The following is a 26,909-nucleotide window of genomic DNA, read 5'->3' as shown; positions in this document are numbered from 1 at the left end:
TCATTGACTGGTAGGACATTGCAGCATATGATCTTGTGGGCAATACTCAGATCATGTTTTAGACGCCGTAATTCTAGGCTTTCTCGGCCTAGGATTGTAAGTCTATTTTCGTAGGATATTCTGTTTCGAGTGGAGGAGTGAAGGGCTCTTCTGGTGAAATATCTTTGGACATTTTCAAGGGTGTTAATGTCTGAGATGTGGTATGGGTTCCAGATAGATGAGCAGTAGTCTAAGATGGGTCTGGCAAACGTTTTGTAGGCTCTTGTGAGTAGAGTGAGATTGCCTGAGCAGAAGCTGCGTAGGATCAGGTTAACAACTCTAGAGGCTTTTTTGGCGATATTGTTGCAGTGGGCTTTAGTACTTAGGTCATTCGATATTAGTATTCCAAGGTCTTTTACAGAATGTGGGTTAGCCATGAGAGGTTGTTTATTCAGTTCGTATGTGCGGTTAGTATTCTTTTTGCCAATGTGGAGGGTAGAGCATTTGTTGGTTGATATTGAATGCATTTACATATTTGTAGACAAATCCTATAAATATGCTTGATCTTTGCTTATTCTGGATGGTCGTAGGGTTAATTTTAATGTTATTTTATCTGCAGTTGTTATGGAGAGTTACCAGTGAAGGGCTACCAAAACTTTTACTACCACACTGTGGGCGTGGCTTATGCAGGACGCCCTGCATTTTCTTTCAACATCTTTCAGTGCTCTGGGGTGGAGTTCTATTTTCACCACCCCACTGCATTCCCCCCCATCCGGGCAGCAGCCCACCCCCAAGAGTCACTCAGAGTCAGTTATTGTGAAATCAACAACTATATAAATTTAAGAGAGAGAAAAAGATATTGTTGTATGAGTGTTTTGTTCTCTTGTAAATAGTTATCATAAAGCTATGTATTATTAATCCTATTAAAATTTATTTATTTGTTTTATTTTTTATTTTTTTTAATTTATAATCCGCACCTCTCCTGATGGACTCAGGCCGGCTTACAACAATAAGATAAATACAAAAATTAAAAACCCTAGAACAGCATGCAACAATAAAATGACACAGAGTTAAAACCCAACATTAAACAAACATACTACCATCAATCGTTCATACTATTGGCCGGAGCAAATGTTATCGCTCAACTGTCCCAGCCATCTCCTAACTTCACAATGGCACTCTTCAGATTTTTTGATATTATAACCCTGAGAATTCTTAAATGCTTCTATGGAACAAATTTTATTTTCATGGGAATAAAATCCATGTGTTCAAATGATAAGATTTATTTTTTAAACGATGTATATAATACACAAACCCTTTCAAGATGATTCTTGGTAACATTCAAAAATGGATTGAACTGGGCACTAGGAATATTTTGCTAAAAGTAAGAACTATATGACAGTGGGATGAAATGCTTCAGATAGTGATGGACTCATTTTAAGCAAAGGCTAATAGGCCTTTTTCTGGCAGGCCCTCATTTGAATTTTAAAATACTTGTCCGTGGAAGAAAACACAATACTTTTCAGCCAGGATCCAGAATGCGCAACGATTTCTGAAGCTGTCATTTTGGTTGGTGCAGATCATTGCCTTTTTTTTTAGACATTCTGAGCAAATATTTCTGAAATATAAAATATGCCATATGTGAAATTAAACCTTCAACACATGACTTCTGAATTCCTTTATTTGTTCATTTCAGCAGAGCTCCACCAACCACCACGAGAACAGTAAAGAATCCTCAGATATCATCAGGTCGGAGGTGAAAGGGAAAAGATCTTCAAGCCATGGCACAAGCCACAAAACCAAGAAGTCTGGAAGTGGGAAAAGTTCAATAGGTTTTGGCTCATCCTCAACCAGTGTCACATTTCCACCAGCAGGTGAAGAACAGAAAGAAATAGGAAGAATGGGAAAGGGAAGGTATCCGATTAACATATTGAGTTAGCCAGGCTTTATTGAATGGCAGGTGGCAAGTCTTCTAAATGGTAGATAAGTCTTCACTATTTTGCAATATTCTTGGCACCTCTTAGGGAGGAGGCCTATTATTAATTCCCCTCCATAAGTCCAAGGTAGTTGGGTGGCATAGAAGTCAGGTAGGTAGGTAGGTAGGTAGGTAGATAGATAGATAGATAGATAGATAGATAGATAGATAGATAGATAGATAGATAGATAGATAGATAGATAGATAGATAGATAGATGCCACCCAATCCCAAAGGACTCGGGGCAGCTTACAACAATAATAAAAAATACAATATAAATAGATACAAAGGGATAAAAAAAGAAGTCAAGCATTATCTAAAACTAAGATACAAAGTTAGGCTTCAGGAACTGTTAGTAGTCCCAGTAAATTTTCTTATATATATATAATTTGAAAATTAAGGGAGACTAGGATAGATCTATTTCGGCCTTACTTTGGCCTCATCAGCTAACCATACCCTCACTGGGACTTGAACTTGCAACTTTTGCCTTGTAAGGCAGAGAATTAACCTCTAGGATACAGTATCCAATCCCTTCAGCTATGTATCAGGGAAGGGTTACATGGTTTTTTTTGTGTCGAATCACCCTGGTATATTGAAAGAACATCACAGCTCCTTTTTTGCCTTTCAGCTCAACCCAGGGCCATTTCCAAGGCAGTTAATTTATTCATAGCTGGCAAACTATATTCTGTAGGTGTCACATGTTTTTGCTGAATTTGAAAATTAAGGGAGACTATGATAGATCTATTTTGGCCTTATTCTGGCCTCATCAGTTAGCCATACCCTCACTGGGACTTGAATTTGCAACCTTGGTCTTGTAAGGCAGAGAATTAACCTCTAGACTACAGTATCCAATCCCTTCAGCTCTTTACCAGGGAAAGGCTGAGTTCGGGTTTTACCCCGTGTAATATTTTGAGTGTCTATGCGACGTTTCGGTGAAATCACACTCACCATCATAAGGCTGAAGTTGTTAGCTTCGTGCTGCTTTGAAAATCTATGAAAACATATGGGGGGGGGAGGGAGAGGGAGAGGGTTGATTAATGGATAGTCAGATTTGCAAATTCTTTCCTATCCCTGATAATTATCAGAATAGAGATGGATGGTACAAGAAAAGGAAATACAACATATATCAATTATGTAATTTAGCTATGTTTGACGTTCCCCCCCAGTAGTCCTGGTTGCCATTGACAGTATATTGATAGTGTGGATCAAGATGCATTGCTCTAATTAATAAGTGATTATTGCTCTCTCTGTATCTCTGAAATGGAGATAATAAGTACTGTATAAGTAGTACCAATAATAGTAATTTAATTAAATACCTACAGCTAAGAATTTATACAGTACATATTACAATATATCATATCATATCATATATATGTAACCAAAATGCAATGTATACTTAAAAGTCCAATTGTTCCTCCTCATGGCAAACCAAGAATAGGATAACATTTCTTGACATAGTACATATACTCAGTTTCGTATCATAAAATGATATAGTGAGGCTCACATCTAACATTTCTCACTAATTCCAAACACTTTCCATATCTTAAGGATTCGCAACTCAGTCATTAATTGAAATAAAAATCACTAAGTGAAACTGTGACTGTGCTTGTAATTTTAAATTCATCTTTCCTTTGCTTTACAGACCCACAAAAGTCATATACAGTGTTCCCTCGATTTTCGCGGGGGATGCATTCCAAGACCGCCCGCAAAAGTCGAATTTCCGCGAAGTAGAGATGCGGAAGTAAATACACTATTTTTGGCTATGAACACTATCCCAAGCCTTCCCTTAACACTTTAAACCCCTAAATTACAATTTCCCATTCCCTTAGCAACCATTTAGATTATTACTCACCATGTTTATTTATTAAAGTTTATTTTTAAAAATGTTTTTTAAAGGCAGATGAAAGTTTGGTAATGACATATGACGTCATCGAGCGGGAAAAACCGTGGTATAGGGGAAAAAACCATGAACTGTTTTTTAATTAATATTTTTGAAAAACCGTGGTATAGACGTTTTGCGAAGTTCGAACCTGCGAAAATCGAGGGAACACTGTAAATACAAAGATTCAAACATTACTTTGTCATCACTCTTGTAACTAAAAAAGGCCACTAAATGAGGATTACCTGTATGTAAATTTGTTTATTTATTTATTTATTTATTATTTGGATTTGTATGCCGCCCCTCTCCGAAGACTCGGGGCGGCTCACAACAAGTGAAACAAATCATAATAATCCAATTAATTAAAATATTTAAAGATTTTAAAAACCCCATATACTAACAGACACACACACAAGCATACCATGTATAAATTAAATGTGCCCAAGGGGAGATGTTTAATTTCCCCATGCCTGACGGCAAAGGTGGGTTTTAAGGAGTTTACGGAAGGCAGGAAGAGTAGGGGCAGTTCTAATCTCCGGGGGGAGTTGGTTCCAGAGAGCCGGTGCCGCCACAGAGAAGGCTCTTCCCCTGGGGCCCGCCAACCGACATTGTTTAGTTGACGGGACCCGGAGAAGGCCCACTCTGTGGGACCTAATCGGTCGCTGGGATTCGTGCGGCAGGAGGCGGTCTCGGAGATATTCTGGTCCGATGCCATGAAGGGCTTTAAAGGTCATAACCAACACTTTGAATTGTGACCGGAAATTGATCGGCAGCCAATGCAGACTGCGGAGTGATGGTGAAACATGGGCATACCTAGGTAAGCCCATGACTGCTCTCGCAAAATGTGCCCCAAATATATTATTAGATCACTTCAAGATAGAGTTTATTTGATATACATAATGGAGCCAAAGGTGGGCCCATGAGTACAAACGCATTCAATTACTTCACAAAAGCTAATTTTTAGTTTAGCAATGGGATGAGGAATTAAGTAATTCCAATCTTTTAATTGCAGCTTTGAATTGATTTAATTGTGATGGGCAGACAGGGAGCTGAGAAACATGTGAGAGCTGAAGCTAAAACATCTCCTATCAGCTTGCAGTGGATTTCAGGATTCTGCTTGGTCTCCTTTCAGGTACCTCATGCAGCTCCTTGCCCTTCTCCCAGGATTTTGTAACCTTTCCAAAGCTTGAGCAGCAGCCGCCTGAGGAAGAGAAATACCACAAACCCATCTCTTCGTCCTCGTCTTCCGCCCACTGCTCTCCGTTGTCTGAAGGGCAGAAAAGTGATGTCTTTGAGCAGAAGGTGATCTTTTCAGGTTTCGGCTCCATCATGCGTTTCTCCACCTCGGCCGTGAGTCAGCAGAGGGGACGGGATGCTTCCCCTGTGGACTACAAGACCTCCAACTCTGTTGGTGGCGCCCCAAGCGGGAGCGGTGGGGCAAGCAGTGGCAGCAACCACAAGCGCATGCCATCTCTTAGCGGGGAAGAAGTAGAAGTCACGAAAGAAAAAAAGCACAAGACCAATAAGAAAAGCAAGCATGGACCAGGAAGGCCCAAGGGTAGCAAGAATAAAGAAGTGTCAAGTACCCAACTGGTTGGGGCTCCAGCTGCCTCTTCTTTGCCTTTCTCTGGGGCTTCCCTGGTCAGCTCCAGCATCACTGCGTCTTCACGTTCATTCAGCCATGGATCCACCCTTCCAAGCCTCAGCCTAGAATCACCACTTATGGGATCAGGTAAGCAGCATGCTCCTCCTGTGGCCTCTGGCCAGGATGCTACATGGTTTGGTTGATTCATGTACAGTGGTACTTCTACTTAAGAACTTAATTTGTTCCGTGACCAGGTTCCTAAGTAGAAAAGTTTGTAAGTAGAAGCAAATTTTTCCATAGGAATCAATGTAAAAGCGAATAATGTGTGCAAACCCATTAGGAAATAAATAAAAGCTTGGAATTTGGGTGGGAAGAGGAGGAGGAAGAAGAGGAGGACAGTCGCTGCTAAAGGAAGAAGGTGAGGTGAGAGGAATCAAAAAAATCCAAAGCTTTAAGGCTTAAAAAAGGGGGGGGGACTCTGAGGTGGTGAGGAGGAGAACGCGCCTCCCATAACCTGGCCCAAGGCTGCCTCCCATACACTGTACCAGAGAGAAAAACCCAGGTGGGCGAGAGGGTGGAACTTTCTGCTCCTTTGAGCGAAAGGCAGCTGCTGCTGCTACCTGCTGCTTCTTCCTTCCTATGCTGAAGGGCTCCCCTCTCCTCTCGCTTGCTCGTTTTGTTCCAGTGTCTTTCCTTACACTGTGGTGACTCCTCGGTTTGGCTGAAGCTGAGTTGATTCGGCTGGGGCGAAGCGCCCCCTTTTGCCTTTCCACGCCCAGATTTTATTTATTTATTATTTATTTATTATTTAGATTTATATGCCGCCCCTCTCCGAAGACTCGGAGGGAGGCAACCTCACAGCAGGTGAGTGGGAGGCAGCGCAAGAGAGTCACCACAGCAAAGTGGTTTATTCCTTCTCCAAGCGCCCAGAGAAAGGAAAACGCTCCGTTTGCTCTGGGCTGCCAAGAGCGAAGGGAGCGTTTCTTTTCTCTGGGTGCTGGCAGAGGTTTATTCCCTCTCCAAGCACCCAGAGAAAGGAAAATGCTTCATTCGCTCTGGACTGCCAAAGCCTACTTAAGGGCCACCGAAAGGCTCCTCTGGCATCCCAGAAAATCCCGAGATGGCCAGGATTAAAGAGGGAATGGCAGGAAACTGGCTTGGCCTTCGTGGTCCTGGGAAATTTTTCCGGGCTCAGGTTCTTAAGTAGAAAATGGTTCTTAAGAAGAGGCAAAAAAAATTTGAACCCCCGGTTCTTATCTAGAAAAGTTCTTAAGTAGAGGCGTTCTTAAGTAGAGGTACCACTGTATAGGATTTGTGATCCCGGGAAAATGAGGTAAGAGATGATGCAATGATATATTTACTAGGAACATTTCCCCCCTCTAGGTTGACCCTGATTGAAAAAACTCTTATTAAAAGTTTATATAATTGAAAGATGACTGAGAAAATATATTATGTTAATCCATAATGTGGTTGTTTGGTCATGGCTCAAGTGTGCCATGTTAATCCAGCTTTTTAAACATCAATTCATAACTTCATTTACAGTATGAATCTAGTAGTAAATAGTGTTTTAATCTCAGGAGTGCTCTGTTTCTGCCAGCACAAAATCATCTTGGTTTCTTTCTTAATTTGTTTGTTATTATTATATTACAGTAATCCCTCGTTTTCGCGGGGGATGTGTTCCAAGTCCACCCGTGAAAAACGAATTTCTGTGAAGTAGAGGAAAGATATTTTTTTATGTATTTAACGAGTATTTGGATTTTTAAAACCCACCCTTTGCATTAAGAGTCTTTGGAGAGGGGCGGCATACAAATCTAATAAATAATAATAATAATAATAATAATAATAGTAGTAGTAGTAATAATAATAATAATAATAATTTTTTAAAAACAATCATTCTATAATGTTTCTCAGCTAGAACTGCATGTGATATCCTGCCAGTTTCTTTAATAGAGTACAGTAGTACTGTAGAAGAATTTTATTCATTTTTAATGGATTTAAAACCCGTGAAGTAGCAAATCCGCAAAACATGAACCACGAAGTAGCGAGGGATTACTGTATATCATATCATATCGTATCATAGCATATCATATTATATTTCTATGCCTCCCAACTCCCTAGGGATTAAGGTCGGCTCACAACAAAAACAAGCACGAATCAGTATAAATACATTTCCGTTTAAAATAATTGCAGCCATCCATATATTCATGGGCAGATATCGCTAGTCATCCCCAAGGTCAATGGCCCCAGGCCTGTCAGAAACGCCAGGTGTTTACGGCTTTCCGGAAGGCCAATAAGGTACAGGTAGTGCAGATCACAGGAGGTAGCTGAGGAGTCAGAACAACCACAGAGAAGATTCTCCCAGGTGGACCTGTCAGACAACACTGTTTAGTTGATGGGACCTGAAAAAGACCAACCCTGTGGGATTTTTGTGGTCGCTGGGAGGTATGTGGTGGAAGGCGGTCTCAAAGATACTCTGGCCCTGAGCCATTTAGGGCTTTAAAAGTAATAACTAACACCTTGAATTGTGACTGGAGACCGATAAGAATCCAGGGCAGCTGACGAAGAATTGATATAGTGTGGGTGTATCTAGGAGCACTCACAACAGCTCATGCAACTGCATTCTGGACCAATTATCAACTCTTCAGGGGTAGCCCCATGTAGAGCGCATTGCAATAATCCAGCTGTGAGTGATATATGGTGCCTTCCAATCCCAGCCATAATACGGTGCGTTCCAAACCAAGCGTAGAAGAATACCATGGTCAATGGTATCGAAAGCAGCTGAGAGGTCAAATAACACCAACATAGAGGAATGGCCCCCATCTTGGGCTTGCTAAAATATCTTTACCATCCCTAAGACATGTCACAACTTTTGAGTGCCTCTAATGTTTGAAAATTGAAAGTTTAAAAAATTGACATGCTCAAAGCAGTAACTAGAAGCATTCCTCATTGTTTTGAAATGCATATGTGTTGGAAATGGATGCCTGAATAGAGTTCTGGATTGTAGCTGTCAGCATCCATACTATTTGGCTCAAATCTCTAGGGTTGATGTGAATTGGGGTTCCATACAACGTAGATTGCCATTGCCTCCTTCCGAGAAATGACAACTCCAAGGACACCCAATTGGGTTTGGGGTTAAAAAAAATTGAGGGTAGCGGTGGTAATTTTTTTTTCCTCGCTACCAACTTTTTAATTTTGTCATCCTGATAAAACCAATTATCTTCTAATTGAATTCCACCATTGATATTCCTTCAAGTATTTAATACCAACAATATCTCTAACATCTTAAACATTAAGCCATGCTGCCTCTTTCCTCTCTTTATACATTTTTCTAAAAAAAATCTTTAAAACCCTTATATAACCTATCTATTACTAAAAACCTAAAAAACAGATAACAACAAACAAATTTCAAACTTTTTCCATCTCCCTCTTGGTGGTTCTGTAAATATTTACTAATTCCAAAGTTTAAACCAATTAACCAATTAACAATTATTAGTTCATGTCAACATTTCTTACTTTCAAACATCATTAGAAATAATTATAAATCATCAAACCATTCCCATTTCCCTCTTGATAATACAGTTTATATTCAATAATTCTCTTTTCTTTTAGAAAGTTTTAGAAAAGAGAATTATTGAATATAAACTGTATTATCCTTAAATTCCATATATTTATAATATCATCTTATTTCCCATTCACATTTCATTGATTTTACTTATATGTATTTAATATAATCATCAAAACTGATATTTCTACTTATACTAAATACCAACTCCAAAATATATATGGTGGGGGAGGGAAGTATTTAGTCAGACACCAATTGTGCAAGTTCTCCCACTTAAAAAGACGAAAAAGGCCTGTAATTGACATCATAGGTAGATATCAACTATAAGAGGCAACATGAGAAAACACATTCAGAAAATCACATTGTCTGATTTGTAACGAATTTGTAACGCCAGCAAAGGTTTTTCTTATTTTGAATGTTTCGGGCGGGCTGGCAGGGGGATTAGGAGTCTGTGCGCCTGACATTGAAAATCACCTTCGCTGGCCTCTGCTGTGAGAAGAACGGAGAGAGAACAAGAGAGAGTGAGAGCAACAGACAGAGCAAGGTAGAGAGAAAATGAGAAAGAGAGGGGGGGAGAAGAGAAAAAGAGATAGCAAGAGAGAGAGAACAAGAGAGAGAAAGAGTGAGTGAGAGAGAAAGAGTGAGAGAGAGAGAAAGCGAGAGAGAGAGAGAAAGAAAACAAGAGAGAGAAAGTGAGAAAAAGAGAGAGCAAGAGGGGGAGAGAGAATGAGAGAGAGAGAATGAGAGCAAGAAAGCAAGAGAGAGAGAGAGAGAAAGAAAGAGAGATGAGAGGAAGGAAGAGAGTGAGAGGAAGAAAGCAAGAGAGAGGGAGACAGAGAAAGCAGAGAAAAAAGGGGAGAAAAAAAGAGAAATGAGAAAATGATTGAGGCAGAGAATGACAGGAAAGAGAGAGAAACAGAGAGAGAAGTGACTCTTGATTTAAAGCATATGGTAAAAGCACTTAAATAATAAGAGAGAAAAAAAACCCAGCCCTCAACTCTTTTTATTAATAGTTATGTTTTTGGTTTTGCTGGTGGTTTTAGTTTTAATAGTAATGGATTTTGGTTTATTTAAATTATTAATTTTTAATAAAAAAGAAGGGATTTTGTTTGTTTGTTTGTTTGTTTGTTTGTTTATGTATGTATGTATGTATGCATTTATTTATTTATTTATTTATTCATTTATTTATTTATTTATTTATTTATTCATTTATTTATTTATACTTCTATGCCACCCAGTCCCAAGGGGACTGCCGCTTAGACACTATACTTTTCCGCCCACACCGAAAAAGAATTAGAGGGAACATTGTCTAACGCAGGACCAGAAATCACAATTTTTAACCTGATGCCTTAACCATAATACAGACAGAACCTTAACCTTATAGAGTGAGCTCACCCAGGGAGTAATTTTATAAATTTTTATGGAGAAGGGGGGGGAAACCAAGCTACTGGCTAAAAAGAAATCCAATTTCCTCCATTTTTTTGAGTACACTACTTACACGACTACAGAAAGGAGATGACTACATTCTGTTGCACTTTATGCCTCTAGATTCAATCAGCCATCCAGTTATTATAACCCATTTGTTCAGATATCTTAACTGAGATTGAGACATATTTCTTCTTATGCACTTTCCACACTTCCTTCTTTACTCTGTCTGCACAGATCTGAAATATCTCTGCCCATACAGATGGCTGCTGCCCACGCAGCAAACCATCCAGGGCATTAAGGGGGGAAAAAAAAGTAGAAAGAGGATGACAAGAATTTGGCGAGGAGAAAAGCATCTACCTCTATCCTCACTTCCATTTAAATGGATCCTGGCATCCTCATGGCATTTGTCTAAGCAGAGCACAGGTCTGGATACTACTTCAGTTGCAACCTCCTGAATGCAACAAATAGCCTTTTAAAAACAAGTCTTGGGCCTATGGTCTCAGTTATCCAAGAACTGGTCTTCGTTGAAGATTATTTTTTTATTTATTATTTTATTTATTATTATTATTATTTATTTATTTATTTGTCAAACAATTATAGGGCAATAATTTGTACATATAAAACATTAGATAAGTAATGATAAAAAAGTAGACAATGGGACGGTAGGCACAGTGGTGTGCTTATGCACGCCCCTTACAGACCTCTTAGAAAGGAGGAGAGGTCAATTGTAGATAGTCTAAGGTTAAAGGTTTTGGGGCTAGGAGTAGAAACCACAGAGTCAGGCGTTGCATTCCAGGCGTTGATTACTCTGTTGCTGAAGTCGTATTTTTTGCAGTCAAGTTTGGAGCGGTTGACATTTAGTTTAAATCGATTTCGTGCTCGTGTGTTGTTGCGGTTGAAGGTGAAGTAGTCGTTAACAGGTAGGACATTTTGGTATATGATTTTATGAACTATAATTAAGTCGGAACGGAGACGACGGAGTTGTAAGTTGTCTAAACCAAAAATTTCAAGTCTGGTGGAGTAAGGTATTTTGTTGTGAGATGAGGAATGAAGGACTCTTCTTGTGAAATATTTCTGGACTCTCTCAATTGTGTTGATGTCAGATATGCAATGTGGGTCCCATACAGGCGAGCTGTATTCTAGGATTGGTCTGACAAATGTTTTGTAAGCTCTTGTTAGCAGTTCAAAATTACCAAAGAAGAAGCTGCGAAGGATTAGGTTAACAACTCTTAAAGCCTTTTTGGCAATGTTGTTGCAGTTGGCTCTAGGACTTAGGTCATTGGATATGAGTACTCCAAGGTCTTTGACAGATTGAGGGTTATCAATAAATTCATTTCCTCCAAGTTTACAGTATACAGTATTTAGTATTCTGAATCTTTTTACCAATGTGTAAGACAGAGCATTTAATGGTGGAGATTTGAAGTTGCCAGGTTTTAGGCCATTCTGCTATGTGGTCAAGATCTTTTTGAACTCAAAGGCCAGTGTAATTATGTCAAAAATCAGGACTGCGGTTGTCAGGCGGACCCACCAGACAGAAGAAGCCTTCCTTTCTTTGAACACAATAGAGGGAGGGTAGGTGGGAGGAAATCTATTGCCAGAGGCTGAGATTATAGAAGCCTTGTGGTTTGTAACAGCTCCGCCCTGAAAAATAATTACATCCTGAATTCTCTCTTCTTTTCTTTCTTGGCTCCTCCCCTGCCCTGAAGTAGAGAAAGTAAAAGGCTGCAGTCACTAGGAAACCAGAGAGATGCTAACGTCCAACTCTTCCCGTCTCCCTTTTCTCCTTCTTTCTACTTACTGGGACTTGAATAGAAGTGCTTGAGAGCAAGCCAGATATCAGCAAAGCAGTTGCCAAGTAAGCGAGTCATAACACCCTCAGCCTTGAGGTTTCTTACTCTTAACCCTTTCTTGCAAAGTTCACAAATAATCATCCTAAGAACAGGTGAATTTGTTATCTGAGTGATTCCTCCCACCCTTGCTGACTTTCTTTAGCTTCTCAAGGGTCAAGGAAACATGCAATTTCAACTTATGTAGGGATGTTGGAGAAACAGCAGGCATTGCTTGAAAATTATTAACAGCAATCAAATCAACTGGGCTGCAGTCTTTCCATAGCTCTACCTGGCAGCCAAACCACTGAGACAAAGGAAGGAAATGAATGCATTGGATTCTGCCGCCTGCCTTCTTTCCAATGAGTTGTGCATAGTGATTTTATTTTGTTGTTTTATTTTTATTTATTTCATCAAGCATGTATTAGATATGAATGCATGAAATAGAAACACAGAAACATAGAAGACTGACGGCAGAAAAAGACCTCATGGTCCATCTAGTCTGCCCTTATACTATTTCCTGTATTTTATCTTAGGATGGATATATGTTTATCCCAGGCATGTTTAAATTCAGTTACTGTGGATTTACCAACCATGTCTGCTGGAACTTTGTTCCAAGGATCTACTACTCTTTCAGTAAAATAATATTTTCTCACGTTGCTTTTGATCTTTCCCCCAACTAACTTCAGATTGTGTCCCATTGTTCTTGTGTTTACTTTCCTATTAAAAACACTTTCCTCCTGAACCTTATTTAACCCTTTGACATATTTAAATGTTTCGATCATGTCCCCGCTTTTCCTTCTGTCCTCCAGACTATACGGATTGAGTTCATTAAGTCTTTCCTGATACGTTTTATGCTTAAGACCTTCCACCATTTTTGTAGCCCGTCTTTGGACCCGTTCAATTTTGTCAATATCTTTTTGTAGGTGAGGTCTCCAGAACTGAACACAGCATTCCAAATGTAGTCTCACCAGCACTCTATATAAATGCATATGAATAAAAGGGAACATTTAGGACAGAGATGGTAGGCATGCTGGAGTGCTTATGCACACCCCTTAAAGACCTCTTAGGAATGGGGTAGACAGTCTAAGGGTAAACTTTTGGGGGTTTGGAGAAGAAACCACAGAGTCAGATAGGACGTTCCAGGCGTTGACGACTCAGTTACTGAAGTCGTATTTTCTGCAATCAAGTTTGGCAAGGTTTACCATATGTTTGTCTATATTATGGGCTCATGTATTGTTGTGGTTGCAACTGAAGTATTCATTGACAGGTAGGACATTGTAGTAGATATATAGTAGATACACTTAAGTCGGACTGAAGAAGGCAAAGTTCTAAATTGTCTAAGCCCAAAATTTCAAGTTTGGTGGCATAAGATATTCTGTTACGAGCAGAGGAGTGGAGATTCTATAAAAGCAACAGAAAACTCCTGGGAGACACTGCATTACAGTGGTTCTCCTCCTATCTCTGGTCAACTGCAGTCGATGTTGGTGGGAGGGCAGAGGTCGTCCCCTTGTTTGCGAGGTGCTTCAGAGCTCAGTCCTCTCTCCCCTACTATTTAACATCTACATGAAACCACTGGGTGAGATCATCTGACGACATGGGGTGATATTTCAGCAATATATTGATGACACCCAGCTATATATCTCCATCACATGTCAGTTCAGGGAAGCAGCGGGTGTGATGTACTGGCGCATGGATGAGGTAAGGGTCTGGATGGGAGTCAAAAGGGTCAAACTTAACCCTGACAAGACCGAGTGGCTGTGGATACTGCCTCCGAAGGACTATGTCAACTGTCCTTCCTTGGTTCTGGGGGGAGAGAGACATTAACCCCTTCAGAACAGGTTTGCAATTTGGGTGTCCTCCTAGACTCACAGCTAAGATTAGATCAAACACCTGACAGCTGTAGCTAGGGTGACTTTTACACATAACTAGTGCACCAATTGCGACCCTACTTGGATCAAGAGGCTCTTCTCACGGTCACTCAGGCCCTTATCACCTCCTAGCTGGATTATTGCAACGCGCTCTACATGGGGCCAGGCGGGGGTTGCAACTTACCTCCACTACCGGTGCAGATGTGCGGGCACATGGGCGTCCAGTGGGACATGCATGGGCGTGAGAGTGAGATTTGGCTTCCGCGTATGTGTGGAAGCGAAAAACACCAAAATCCTGTGCACTGGCACGTCCCATCAGGAAATTTTGCTTCCTGCACATGTGCATAAGCAAGATCTTACTCCGACGCGCCCACCCACTGGTCACCCCGAGCTGCCCGCGCAGTGCCATTTTCGCTGCTGGAACACCGTCCTCTCCCCCATCCAGGTAGGAACCAATACAGTATGGGGCTACCCTTGAAGAGTGTTTGGAGACTATACTTAGTCCAGAATACAGCTGTGCAAGCTGTGGCGGGTCGCCCAGATACACCAACATTACACCTACACTGCACTAATTCTTTGCAACCTGCACTGGCTTCCTATCATTTCCAATCACAATTCAAGGTGTTGGTTATTACCTTTAAAGCCCTACATGGCTGAGGGCTAGAGTACCTTCGAGACTGTCTTCTTGGAGGGGTGACTAGTGAGGTCGGTCCATGAATGTATGAATGGCTGCAATTATTTTAAGTTGAAATGTTTTATATTGATCCAGGTTTATTTTTGTTGCGGGCTGCCCTGAGTCCCTAGGGAGTTGGGCGGCATAGAAATATAATTAAATAAATAAATATTTTAAATAATTTAGATGTGCTTAGTAGTGTTGGGCGAACCGAACCTGCAAAGTTCGTGTTTGTACCGAATTTTGCACGGCTTGGTACACCGAACCCAAACTTTTGCAACAGTTCGGCAAAAGTTCAGGTTTGGGTTCAGGTTTGGGAGAGTGCCAGGAAGCGCCGCCGCCCAGCTGTCACCTTCCGAAACAGCCGGGGAGGTGTTGGCCAGTCAGGAGGCGAAAATGGAGGTGGGGAATCCCACAAGGAGATTCCAGGGGCGGAACTTTTTTAAAAATTTGGGTGCCGAACCCGAACTTCGTTGGGTTCACCCAACACTAGTGCTTAGTAAGTAACTACATAAATTTCACTACATAAATTAACTACATAATTTACATGTGCTTAGTAAGAAACTACATAAATTTTACATTTTGAGGGTTTTTTTATTAACATATATCTATGTTTGAAAAAATGAATAAAGTGCTCGAAAGAGCGCAAAACAGGATAATCCTTTCAGTTCTTTGAATGAATTGGAATGAATATTTTAAGTTAGCAAAAACAACACGTTGTAGTTACATTAATTCAGCCTTTTTAGAGCCATACTTCTTGTTAATCAAAAACAACAAAGACTTGTACACAAAATGACAAAAAGATTTTCACAGCGGTGTTTTGCATCACAATGAGATCTCTCAGTCTTATCTATTTTGGGATTTCTGATTGATGCAGTTTTATTCAAAACCTTTGGCAAGTTGACATTTTCGTTTGCATTGCTGCAGATCTGGAAACTGGGGTGGGTAGTCTATACACTCATGGTGAAAACTCTCTTTTTATCCTGACTCCTGGGTCCAAGAGAGCGATTGCTTATCCCTGCAACCACTGCATAGAGGTTCTGCATTCAAGAGTTTTTGTATGTAGGGTTTACCAAAAAAATATATTAAAAAGGACAAGAATGGTGGCTGCTTCCCCAACCTTTTAGGAAAAAGAAAATCTTGTTTTGGAAGGTATGAAATCAACTTGGAGTTTCATGTATATGATTTGAATCTAGTTAATCACAGCTTCTTCCTACCTTAAACATTCTGTATCAAATGTTGTCTTTGAGCATTGAGCAGGTAAAACAGGAAGACATCTATATATACTGCTCAAAAAAATAAAGAGAACACTCAAACAATATGTCCTATATCTGAATGAATGTAACATTCTCATTGAATATTTCATTTGCACAACTATTCCATTTAAACAACAGCATGTGAAATTGACAGTAAATCAATGTTGGAAAGCAAGTAGGATGCTTGGCTGCATAGCTAGAGGTATAACAAGCAGGAAGAGGGAGATTATGATCCCGCTATATAGAATGCTGGTGAGACTACATTTGGAATACTGTGTTCAGTTCTGGAGACCTCACCTACAAAAAGATATTGACAAAATTGAACGGGTCCAAAGACGGGCTAGAAGAATGGTGGGAGGTCTTAAGCATAAAGCGTATCAGGAAAGACTTAATGAACTCAATCTGTATAGTCTGGAGGACAGAAGGAAAAGGGGGGACATGATCGAAACATTTAAATATATTAAAGGGTTAAATAAGGTCCAGGAAGGAAGTGTTTTTAACAGGAAAGTGAACACAAGAACAAGGGGACACAATCTGAAGTTAGTTGGGGGAAAGATCAAAAGCAACATGAGAAAATATTATTTTACTGAAAGAGTAGTAGATCCTTGGAACAAACTTCCAGCAGACGTGGTAGATAAATCCACAGTAACTGAATTTAAACATGCCTGGGATAAACATATATCCATCCTAAGATAAAATACAGAAAATAGTATAAGGGCAGACTAGATGGACCATGAGGTCTTTTTCTGCCGTCAGACTTCTATGTTTCTATGTTTCTATGATTCCTAAGTGGATAGTTTGATTTCACAGAAGTTTGATTTACTTGAAGTTATATTCTGTTTTTTAAGTGTTCCCTTTATTTTTTTTTTTGAGCAGTGTATATTGGAGAAAGAGAGTGGTAAATTACATTTGAATTTTTCAGCTGCAGCCTAACTCATTTTTCTCAGTTTTCAATGAAAATGGGAGCCATGCATACCTCAGCCTTTAGCTTTGTAGATAGGAAATTCTTAGTATGGATGACTGTAAGTTGGAGTAAAAAGATAATTAGTACCAATGAAACAGTGGCGGGTTGCTCCCGGTTTGACCTGGTTCTCCGAACTGGTAGCACCAGCAGTGGGAGGCTCTGCCCACCTGCCTGGGACGCTTCTGTGCATGCACAGAAGTATTGTGCACATGCACAGAAGTATTGTGCACATGCACAGAAGTATCGTGTGCATTGATTTTTTTTTTAAAAAAAGATGGCAGCGCCCATGGACAAGCACTGATTGAATCGGTTCCGTGATGTCATTGTGACATAACCAGCAGGTCACTATCAGTTCGGGCGAACCAGGAGTAACCCACCTCTGGACTTTGGGGAAGGCAGGAGGTGTGGCCATCTCGAAGTCACTCGTGTTTGGGGGGGGGGCCACCTGTGCTGGCCTGAATACTCTGCCAGCAAAAACAGGCTCCCGAGCTCCGTTTTTGGCTGTGACAGCCTCCTATAGCTCCGTTTTCACTGGCAGAGGCACCGTGGGCCAGTCCTTTGCTGTTTCCATAACAGCCCCACAGGCCAGATCTAAGCACACTGTGGGCTGGATGAGGCCCCTGGGCCTTGAGTTTGACATTCCTGCACTACAGTAACAATGATTTATGAAGGGCTAGAAGGGTGTGTGAAAGGTCGGTCGGTCGGTAGGTAGGTAGATAGGTCGGTCGGTAGGTAGATAGATAGATAGATGATAGATAGATAGATGATAGATAGATAGATAGATAGATAGATAGATAGATAGATAGATAGATAGATGATAGATAGATAGATAGATGATAGACAGACAGACAGACAGATAGATAAATAAATAGATGATAGATAGATAGATAGATAGATAGATAGATAGATAGATAGATGATAGACAACAGACAGACAGACAGATAGATGATAGATAGAGATAGATGATAGATAGAGATAGATAGATAGATAGATAGATAGATAGATAGATAGATAGATAGATAGATAGATAGATAGATAGTGGATGGAGGGGAGAGAAAGATGGACAGAGAGAAGTGGGGGAGAGCTTAGTGATAAGCTGTCAGATGCATTCAAGGGCATTTTCATGTCAATTCTGATCTTGCTCCTCAATTTTCTTTCTTTACTCATCATGATGGGAAAAGGCACCTGTTCAGGTTTAGTCTCTCTCATCTGACAAAAATGAAGTGCTCGAAGCAACTTTTTCCCAGGAATTCCCTGCTGGGTTTCTTCCTCTTACTAAGCCACCTAAAACCATCTGCACAAATAATGGCTCATACAGTAACCTCCTGTTAATTTTTTACCTCATTTATTTTTATGATGGGGAAAAAAGTTTTTAAAAATCTTAATGATCTTTTATCCTTAATGATAACAATCTTCCACCTTAAGGTGGGGGGAAAAAACGCCTTTAGAGCAACGGAGGAGCAGGCAGGGGAATAATATTGCAAGCCACCACCACCGCCAAGCATTTTTGCTGCAAATGGAGGGGAGGAATTACAGGAGCTTTAAGGAAGGAATCTCTGCCAATGAGTAATTGCTCTCCCTCAGCTCTATAAGAGAGGCTGCAAAATGGTCTTGATCACATTTCCAAGTGCAGGAATCAAGCCAATATTCATATGTATCTAGGATAAGCCAAAAAAAATGATGGTGCGTATCTCAAGATACAAAAGCTCAAGCTTTTCTATATGCAGCTTGTGATTTGGATCACACCATCGCAACACACCATTCCATTATTTCTTCCACCCCCATAAGTGCTCCTGCCAAGAACTAATAGTGCAGCGTCTCAAAATCTGGAGAAACCCAACAACATCTTAAGGAGATGGAAGAACTCTAAATTGCGTTCCACGGTGGAAGAAAAGCATGGAAGTTCCATCTTTTCCTTGATATGTTATTTGTTTGACCAGGAAAAACTCTATCTCAGAGCACCATCAACTCCCCTCCCCTCCCCATTGGTTCATCAATTATTTCAGATTGTTTTACAACCTAGACAGCCTTCTTGGATTTTAACATATTCTTACTTCTTAGCATTGAAAAAGAAGCAAGAGACCTAAGGTATCATTTCTCAATGTTGGACATATCTGTGTGGTTAACCCTGCTGTTCAAGCTGCTAAGTAACCAGTACTATTGAAATGATAAGTCTATTTTAATTAAAGTGCAAACAAATACAGAAAATGCAATTTCAAAGATGAACATAAAATTTCCAGGACATTTGTGAAGTTTACAACTCAAATAATGTAAGAATGATATTACATCTATTGATTATTTTTTTAAAAGCAGCTTGTGAATAATGTTTTGAGAGTATCACATATTTTTGCTGATAATGAAACGGAACGGACACTAGTATAGATATATTTAAAGCTATTTTGCTCTCATCAGCGAGGCATATCTTTACGGGAATGTGAACCTAGGGAGTCTGCCTGTAAGGCAGTAGCTTTAATCTCTAGACCACAGGTTCTCCTCCTCTCAGCTTGCACCAGGGAAGAGTTATATGTTTTTTTCTGTCGAATCACCCTGGTATACTCAAATATGGAAGGGAGCATACTGCTTCCTTTTATATCTCTTGTAAGGCAGACCCCACAGGTTCAAATCCCAGTAAGGGTATGGCTAGCTGAAAAGAGCAAAAGAGCTCAAAATAGATCTACGGTATACTAGTCTCCCTTCCTTTTCATTATCAGAAAAAATATGTTACAGATAACATATGAATGAAAGGAGACTAGTATAGATCTATTTCAAGAAATAGATCTATACTAGTCTTTCTTTATCTTCCTGATCAGCAAAAATATGTTACACATATAGAAAATATTTTGTCAGCTCTAGGCAACTGCCCGGATGGCACCTGGAGAGGCTGAGAAGCATAAAGGAAGCAGTATGTGCCTTTCCATTTCTTTCTGGATATATTCCAGAGAGCCGGAGACTCTCTGGAGTAAATATATATATATATATTCCAGAGAAGCTCCAGCTCTCTGGAACCAGCTGCCTCCAGAAATCCATATCCTTCCCACCCACTGGCCTTCTGTAAAGCTGTACAGACCTGGCTATTCCAGCAGGCCTGGGGCTGTTGATCAAATGAGGTACCATTTATATCCAGCCATGAGAGATATTGAGAGATACGTATGTTTTTTTTAATTAGGGTTTTGTAATTATTCTTAAACTGTTTCTTTTAAATTCTATTTTTATTTGTTGTAAGCCGCCCGGAGTCCTTGAAGAGTGGCTGACATATAAATTAAAATAATATATTAATTACATTTCTCCCCACCTTTGCTAAAAAAAAAAGACCGCTCATATAGATTCCACTGCCATGGAATGTTGTTTGGTCATGGAAATAAAGTTCAGCAACAAAGCAGAAAATAGGCAGGATTTTAGTGATACATATTGTGTTTGCAAATAATAATCATATTCTATACTATTTTCCTTTCTGTGAGGGAACTACCTGGAAATGGTTATGATTATTAATGCTATCTGGAGTGGTCAGTCAGTACTATATGCAACTCATTTTCTGACTCATACTTGCAGAATAATTTTGTTCTGATCTTAATCAAATGGTGAAAGCAAAAGTGTTTCCAATCAGCCTCAAGACTTTCAATCTTATTTGGTGTTTGATATTATTAAGAGTTTTAATTTGTGATAGTGACGTCATGACTACTATCATAAATGTTAGTTTGTTAACTTACGGAATAAATTGAATATCGTTACCATTGCTCCTGCTCAGTACCATCAGTCCACATCAGCATGGTTATTATTAGAGATGCCAAATGTTTTCCTGCAATATCTGAAAAGTAGTGTAATCCTAAACCAGTGATGGTGAACCTTTTTTTCCTTGGGTTCCAAAAGGGCATACACACATGCTATCACACATGCACAAGCGCCCATACCCATAATTCAATGCCTGGGGAGGGCGAAAACAGCTTCCCCTATCCCTCTGGAGGCCCTCTGGAGGCTGGAAATGTCCTGTTTCCCAACTTTTGGTGGGCCCAGTAGGCTTGTGTTTTACCCTCCCTAGGCTCCAAAGGCTTTCCTGGAGCTGGGGAAGGGTAAAAACGCCATCCCCCAACCCCCTGGAGTCTCTCTGGAAGCCAAAAATTGCCTCCCAGAGCCTCTGTGCGAGCCAAAAATCAGCTGGCCAGCACACACATGCACATTGGAGCTGAGCTAGGGCAACGGCTTGTGTGCCAGCAGATATGGCTCCGCCTGCCACCTGTGGCACCCGTGCCATAAGTTTGCCATCACTGTTCTAAATGCTGTGTTTCTACCTATTATTCAAACAGCTTCTAAAACACTTTATCATTGTAGATAGCCAGTTATGCCCTTTAGTCTTGTTTGCTAAAAGGCGAAATACATTTTTTTTAATGAGAAGGGACAGAAAGAAAAAAAGATTTCTATATCAAAAACCAAATCACAAAGTTCTTGACAGTTTAGAAAGATAGTGGCATATTTTAGAGTAAGGCTACACAGAGCAATACAATGTTGTTTTGAAGTCGCAAATACATATTGGGGGGTGGGTGATAGATCAATAACAGATCCCAGATCCCCTCCTTCTCATCCTACTCTCTCCTCCCTCCCCATCTTTTTAGTTAGGGCTCAGTAATTGAATCCTTATAGTATTTTATTTATATCACCTAGGTTTCTTACAGTTATATTATTTTTAAATATTTTAAGCCCCCCACAATTATCCCATGGTAAGATGGGTGGTCAATATACTTTATCAATAAATAAGAAAATATGGAAATAATTATGCCTTGAAAGAGTCTGATCTCAGCTGCTCATGTTCTAGAAACTGGGTATAACTTTGGCAGACCTGGACGGAGTTGTTTCATAAAGGTGAAGGAGTAAAGCAAAGATGTTGACAGAAAGAGGAAGGAAAATGAAACAACAGTTCCAAGCCAATTCTTAACAGCAGATACAGGGGTGTCTTTTTGTTTGTTTGTTTCTTGGTGTCTTGATTGTTTTGATTGATATTTTTCATACAGGAATCTATACCAGTAACAAGGATCCCATTTCCCATGGAGGCGGGTTGCTGAGAACTGTATGCAGCACTCCCCTCTCCTCTAATCTTCTGGCTCACCAAGGCACTTCATCACTCCCCCAGCTCACCCGCTCACCTTTTGCTGCCTCCATCCCATCCTCCTCCTCTTCCTCTGTCTCTACTACCCAGGTAAGGTCTTTAAACATCAGTCACTAACCATTTATGACTTCTCTCATGACGAGAGAACTTCATCTCAAATTCCTCATAGTCAAAAAGACCATCCTACTTTCTCAGTAGTTATACTGTATGTTTATGCACTGGTGTATAAGACATACCAAGATTTCAAAGAGGTAAGTTAGAAAAAGTAAGGGGTTTTTTTTTCCTCCGCAGCCCCCAGGAGAACTCTGCTTGCCTCCCAAACCTTCTGTGCATCCTGTTTTTCACAAAAATGGACCCGTTTTTCACCCATTTTGCAAAAAATGGGAAGCCTGCAGAGTGCTCCTAAGAGCTAGGGAAGACAAAAATGCCCATTTTTGTAAAAAAAATGACCCTTTTTTGGAGGAGGGTGTTTTTGCCCTCCTCCAGTCCCCAGGATTATTCTGCAGGCCTCCCAAAATCTGCGCACCTCATTTTTGCAAAAACTGAGCTCATTTTTCTCAAAAATGGCAGGGCTTTGGGAGGACAAAAATGGCTGTATTCTGTGCATAAGACACACCGACATTTCCACTCTCTTTTTTGGGGGTGGGGGAGGTGCATCTTATATTCTGAAAAATACAGTACATAGATGAGTTAGTTCAATGTAATGGTTATGGTGTTAGGATTAGAAACTAGAAGATGTTGAGTTCTAATCGTCCAGTGGTATAGAAGCCAGCTGGTGACTTCAAGGCTAACCCAGTTCATAGTATTGAAGTGAAACCCTTATGTACACTGCTTTGTAAAAAACAAACATAGGATATAAATCTAATAGTTGAATAATAAATTACACCAGTAGGGTAAACAAAGGAGTAGACACCCCGTGATTCATGTATCAAATATGTCCTCCAGCATCCAACATCACTTATCCCATTATATTCAATGTTAGTTTAAGTTATGCCACTAAACAAAGGTATTATCTTAGCAGGTTTCCAAAAAGAGGCTATTCAGGTAGGTTCCAGGTATTTGTTATTCTATTGAATAAACTCTTTGGCCAGTGGCAAGTTTCAATTCCTGCAAAATGTTATCCTGAATTAGTCTCCCATCTTTATCTGAAAGCGTAGGTTCCTAGTACTGTACTATCTTCTTATAAAACATAAATATATATATATATGCACTGCTCAAAAAAAAAAGGGAACACTTAAACAACACAATATAACTCCAAGTAAATCAAACTTCTGTGAAATCAAACTGTTCCCTTAGGAAGCAACACTGGTTGACAATCAATTTTACATGCTGTTGTGCACATTCAACTTTGTACAGAACAAAGTATTCAATGAGAACATTATATTTATTCATTCAGATCTAGGATGTGTTATTTGAGTGTTCATTTTATTTTTTTTGAGCAGTATATATGCATGTGATATATGCATGTGATTATTCTTTGAAATGACTATCTTCTTCCTCCTCCAATGATAGAGTCCAGATGATCCAGGGTGTGCTGGAACTGTTGCTTTTGGCTTTTTATTTAATAGCATACATTTATTTATATATATTTACTCCAGACAAAGGAAAATGGACAGAGCCAAATTTCATTTCACATTTTTTTGGCTGAAAAAACTCCAAAATCATTTAAATAAACATTCGTTTTAAAACAAAGTGAGCTTGTGTTCCTTAAGTGAAATGAGACAAATGTTTTGAATCCTTTCCAGGCAATGTATCAGTTGGCTGCTTCTCTGCTAAGAGATAGTCCTTCTAGCATTATGAAGGACTTTTGGAAAAGCAGGAGAGAAGACACTGTTCTTAAAACAAAATGATTGCGTTTTTCGTTATCCCCTTCCTTTGTCTTTTTTTCCTTTTTCTCAGGTCTTCTCACTGGCAGGATCCACATTTAGCCTCCCTTCCTCACACATTTTTGGAAATCCCCTCACCTCTGGACTGTCATTAAATCCACTGCTCAACCAATCTGAAAACAACAGAACAGGTACAGAATTTTTTTTTTAAGTTGTATGCAAGCATGGATCTCTATAGAAAATGGCCTTCCCCAAAAAGAATATTGATAACTGAAATAGAGAATTATTTATTTTTTCCTCCTCATAAAGTATAATTATAAGTTTATATATTGTTCTTAAATGTTTGTTGTTGGTGGTTTTGTGATGTTTGTATTTTTGTATTGTGTTGTCTTTTTAAGTTTGATATATGTTCCTTTTAAAGAAGAACATTAATAAAAACTATTTTTTTTTAAAAGAAAGCAAATGGCCTTCCCAAAATCAGGTCTATTTACATATTTACTTCTCGTTCCTGTTTTAGAAGGCCCTGAGATCTTTAAAGCTGGTTATTATTATTATTATTATTTATTAGATTTGTATGCCACCCCTCTCCGAAGACTCAGGGCGGCTCACAACAATAATCAAAAACAATATAACATTGCAAAAAATCTAATATTTAAAAAAAACAATATATAAAACCCCGACAATTTAAAACCCATGCAACACATACATACAAAAAACCTCTCTCCACCCCTGCGGAGAGGGGCGGCATACAAATCCAATTAATAATAATAATAATAATAATAATAATAATAATAATAATAATAATATAAAAGCCTAGGGGAGATGTCTCAATTCCTCCATGCCTGGCGATATAGGTGGGTCTTGAGTAATTTACGAAAGACAAGGAGAGTGGGAGCCGTTCTAATCTCCGGGGGGAGTTGGTTCCAGAGGGCCGGGGCCACCACAGAGAAGGCTCTTCCCCTGGGGCCCGCCAAACGACACTGTTTGGTCGACGGGACCCGGAGAAGGCCAACTCTGTGGGACCTTATCGGCTGCTGGGATTCATGCGGTAGAAGGCGGTTCCGGAGGTATTCTGGTCCACTGCCATGTAGGGCTTTGAAGGTCATTACCAACACTTTGAATTGTGACCGGAAACTGATCAGCAGCCAGTGCAGGCCATAGAGTGTTGTAGAAACGTGTTAGCTTTCCATATGTCAAAGTAAAAGCAATTGGGGAGGGAAAGACAAAATTTATTCTGTATTCAGAAACACATTCTTTACAGAGAACAAGTTATCTGTCCATTCAGTGCAGTACACGGCAGACCACCTGATGTCCCCTAGATTTTTTTTTTTTAAAAAAAAATACAGCTTAAAACTACTACAGTAGCCAAGCATCAGAAACATGACCTGAGGCTCCTAAGAAAGTTAATCTAGCAGGCCATGATCAAGTGCCAGGAAAATGAAACATGTTGCAGGGTGATTGTGATTGCACAAGTCTGCCATCTGCTGGCACTTGAAACCAACAGCATCCCTTGAAACAGGTTGCGGGGAGCATCTTAAGAGTTACACAACAAAACTGAGCTTTATAGGGACAAGATTTCCATTTTAAAGAAATATAGGCATAGCAATAGTGTAAAATGCTAATTACATAAATATTATACATTCCTATGTAAATAAGATTTGGAAAGAGGGAGGTTTGGTGAAATAAGATTTGGAGGGAGACATTTTCTGGAGCCATAATTTGATGGATTAGGGCAGTGGTTCTTAGCCTTTCTAATGCCATGACCCCTTAATACTGTTCCTCATGTTGTGGCGACCCCCAACCATAAGTCTAGTGCCAGTTCTCCCCACAGATCTTTAAGCTAATTGGCAGGAAGGTCAGAGGGATAGTCACACTGTAAAAACCTGATTGGTCAGATTGTAAACATATATTCCAAGGTGCCAGAATAGAAGCTTTAGTTCCTAACACCATGAAAAGTTTGTCTTTTCCCATGGTCTTAGGCGACCCCTGTGAAACGGTCGTTCGATCCCCAAAGGGATCCCAACCCCCAGGTTGAGAACCACTGGATTAGGGTTATGCAACTTTAGATTTTGTGAGGTGCAGAGGCAAACACAATCCGGATTGTGGGGGCAATAGTCTAGCTCTGTTAAAAAGTGCTATTGCTAACATGTTGTAAGCCGCCCTGAGTCTAAGGAGAAGGGCGGCATAAAAATAGAATAAATAACTAAATAACTAAATAACTAACAAATAAATCAGGAAGCTCCTAAGGCCTATTCCTTGACATTTGTCAACAGTACACAGAGTGTGATGGCCATATTATTGATTGATTGATTGATTGATTGATTGGATTTGTATGCCGCCCCTCTCCAGAGACTCGGGGCGGCTAACAGCGACAATAAAACAGTGTACAATAGTAATTTGGTATTGATGATTAAAAATCAATTAATATAAAAACCAAACATACATACATACATACATACATACATACATACCATGCATGGAATTGTAAAGGCCTAGGGGGAAAGAGGATCTCAATTCCCCCATGCCTGGTGGCAGAGGTGGGTTTTAAGTTGTTTACGAAAGGCAAGGAGGGTGGGGGCCGTTCTAATCTCTGGGGGGAGTTGGTTCCAGAGGGCTGGGGCCGCCACAGAGAAGGCTCTTCCCCTGGGTCCCGCCAGGCGACATTGCTTAGTTGACGGGACCCGGAGAAGATCCACTCTGTGGGACCTAACTGGTCGCTGGGATTCATGCAGCAGAAGGCGGTCCCTGAGGTAATGTGGTCCGGTGCCATTGCCTGTTCAGCTGTCCTTTCTAAGCACATGTAGCACAAGATGTCATTAGTCTTGTATTTCTCCTCTGACAAGATGTACTGAAGGGATCAGGGAAAAAGAGCAGATGAATGATAGGGAGAGCTTGACCGTGCTGATTGGAAATTATGGAGGATGCAGTCCAATACATCTACAGGGTACCAGATATTTAAAAGGTTCTGTAAATCTTTTGGAAGAATTG

The 26,909-nt window shown here is 40.0% G+C and overlaps 1 protein-coding gene across 5 annotated transcripts in view; it reads left to right on the top strand.

The window, feature by feature from the left end:
* Positions 1-26,909, top strand: part of MLLT6 (MLLT6, PHD finger containing) — a 165,489-nt gene that overhangs the window by 111,731 nt on the left and 26,849 nt on the right. For 4 of the 5 annotated variants that reach the window (XM_070729838.1, XM_070729840.1, XM_070729836.1 and 1 more), the window contains exons 9-12: positions 1,676-1,853; positions 4,965-5,564; positions 22,001-22,185; positions 23,995-24,112. In XM_070729838.1, the coding sequence (XP_070585939.1) occupies positions 1,676-1,853; positions 4,965-5,564; positions 22,001-22,185; positions 23,995-24,112 (1,081 nt within the window). The remainder of the gene's footprint in view (positions 1-1,675; positions 1,854-4,964; positions 5,565-22,000; positions 22,186-23,994; positions 24,113-26,909) is intronic. The other variant, XM_070729837.1, reaches the window with a different exon arrangement.

The sequence above is a fragment of the Erythrolamprus reginae genome, chromosome Z (assembly GCF_031021105.1).
Source record: "Erythrolamprus reginae isolate rEryReg1 chromosome Z, rEryReg1.hap1, whole genome shotgun sequence".
NCBI classification, from domain to species: Eukaryota; Metazoa; Chordata; class Lepidosauria; order Squamata; family Dipsadidae; genus Erythrolamprus; species Erythrolamprus reginae.
The sequence above is the reverse complement of the archived record's forward strand: the minus strand, read 5'-3'. Positions and strand labels throughout refer to the sequence as shown.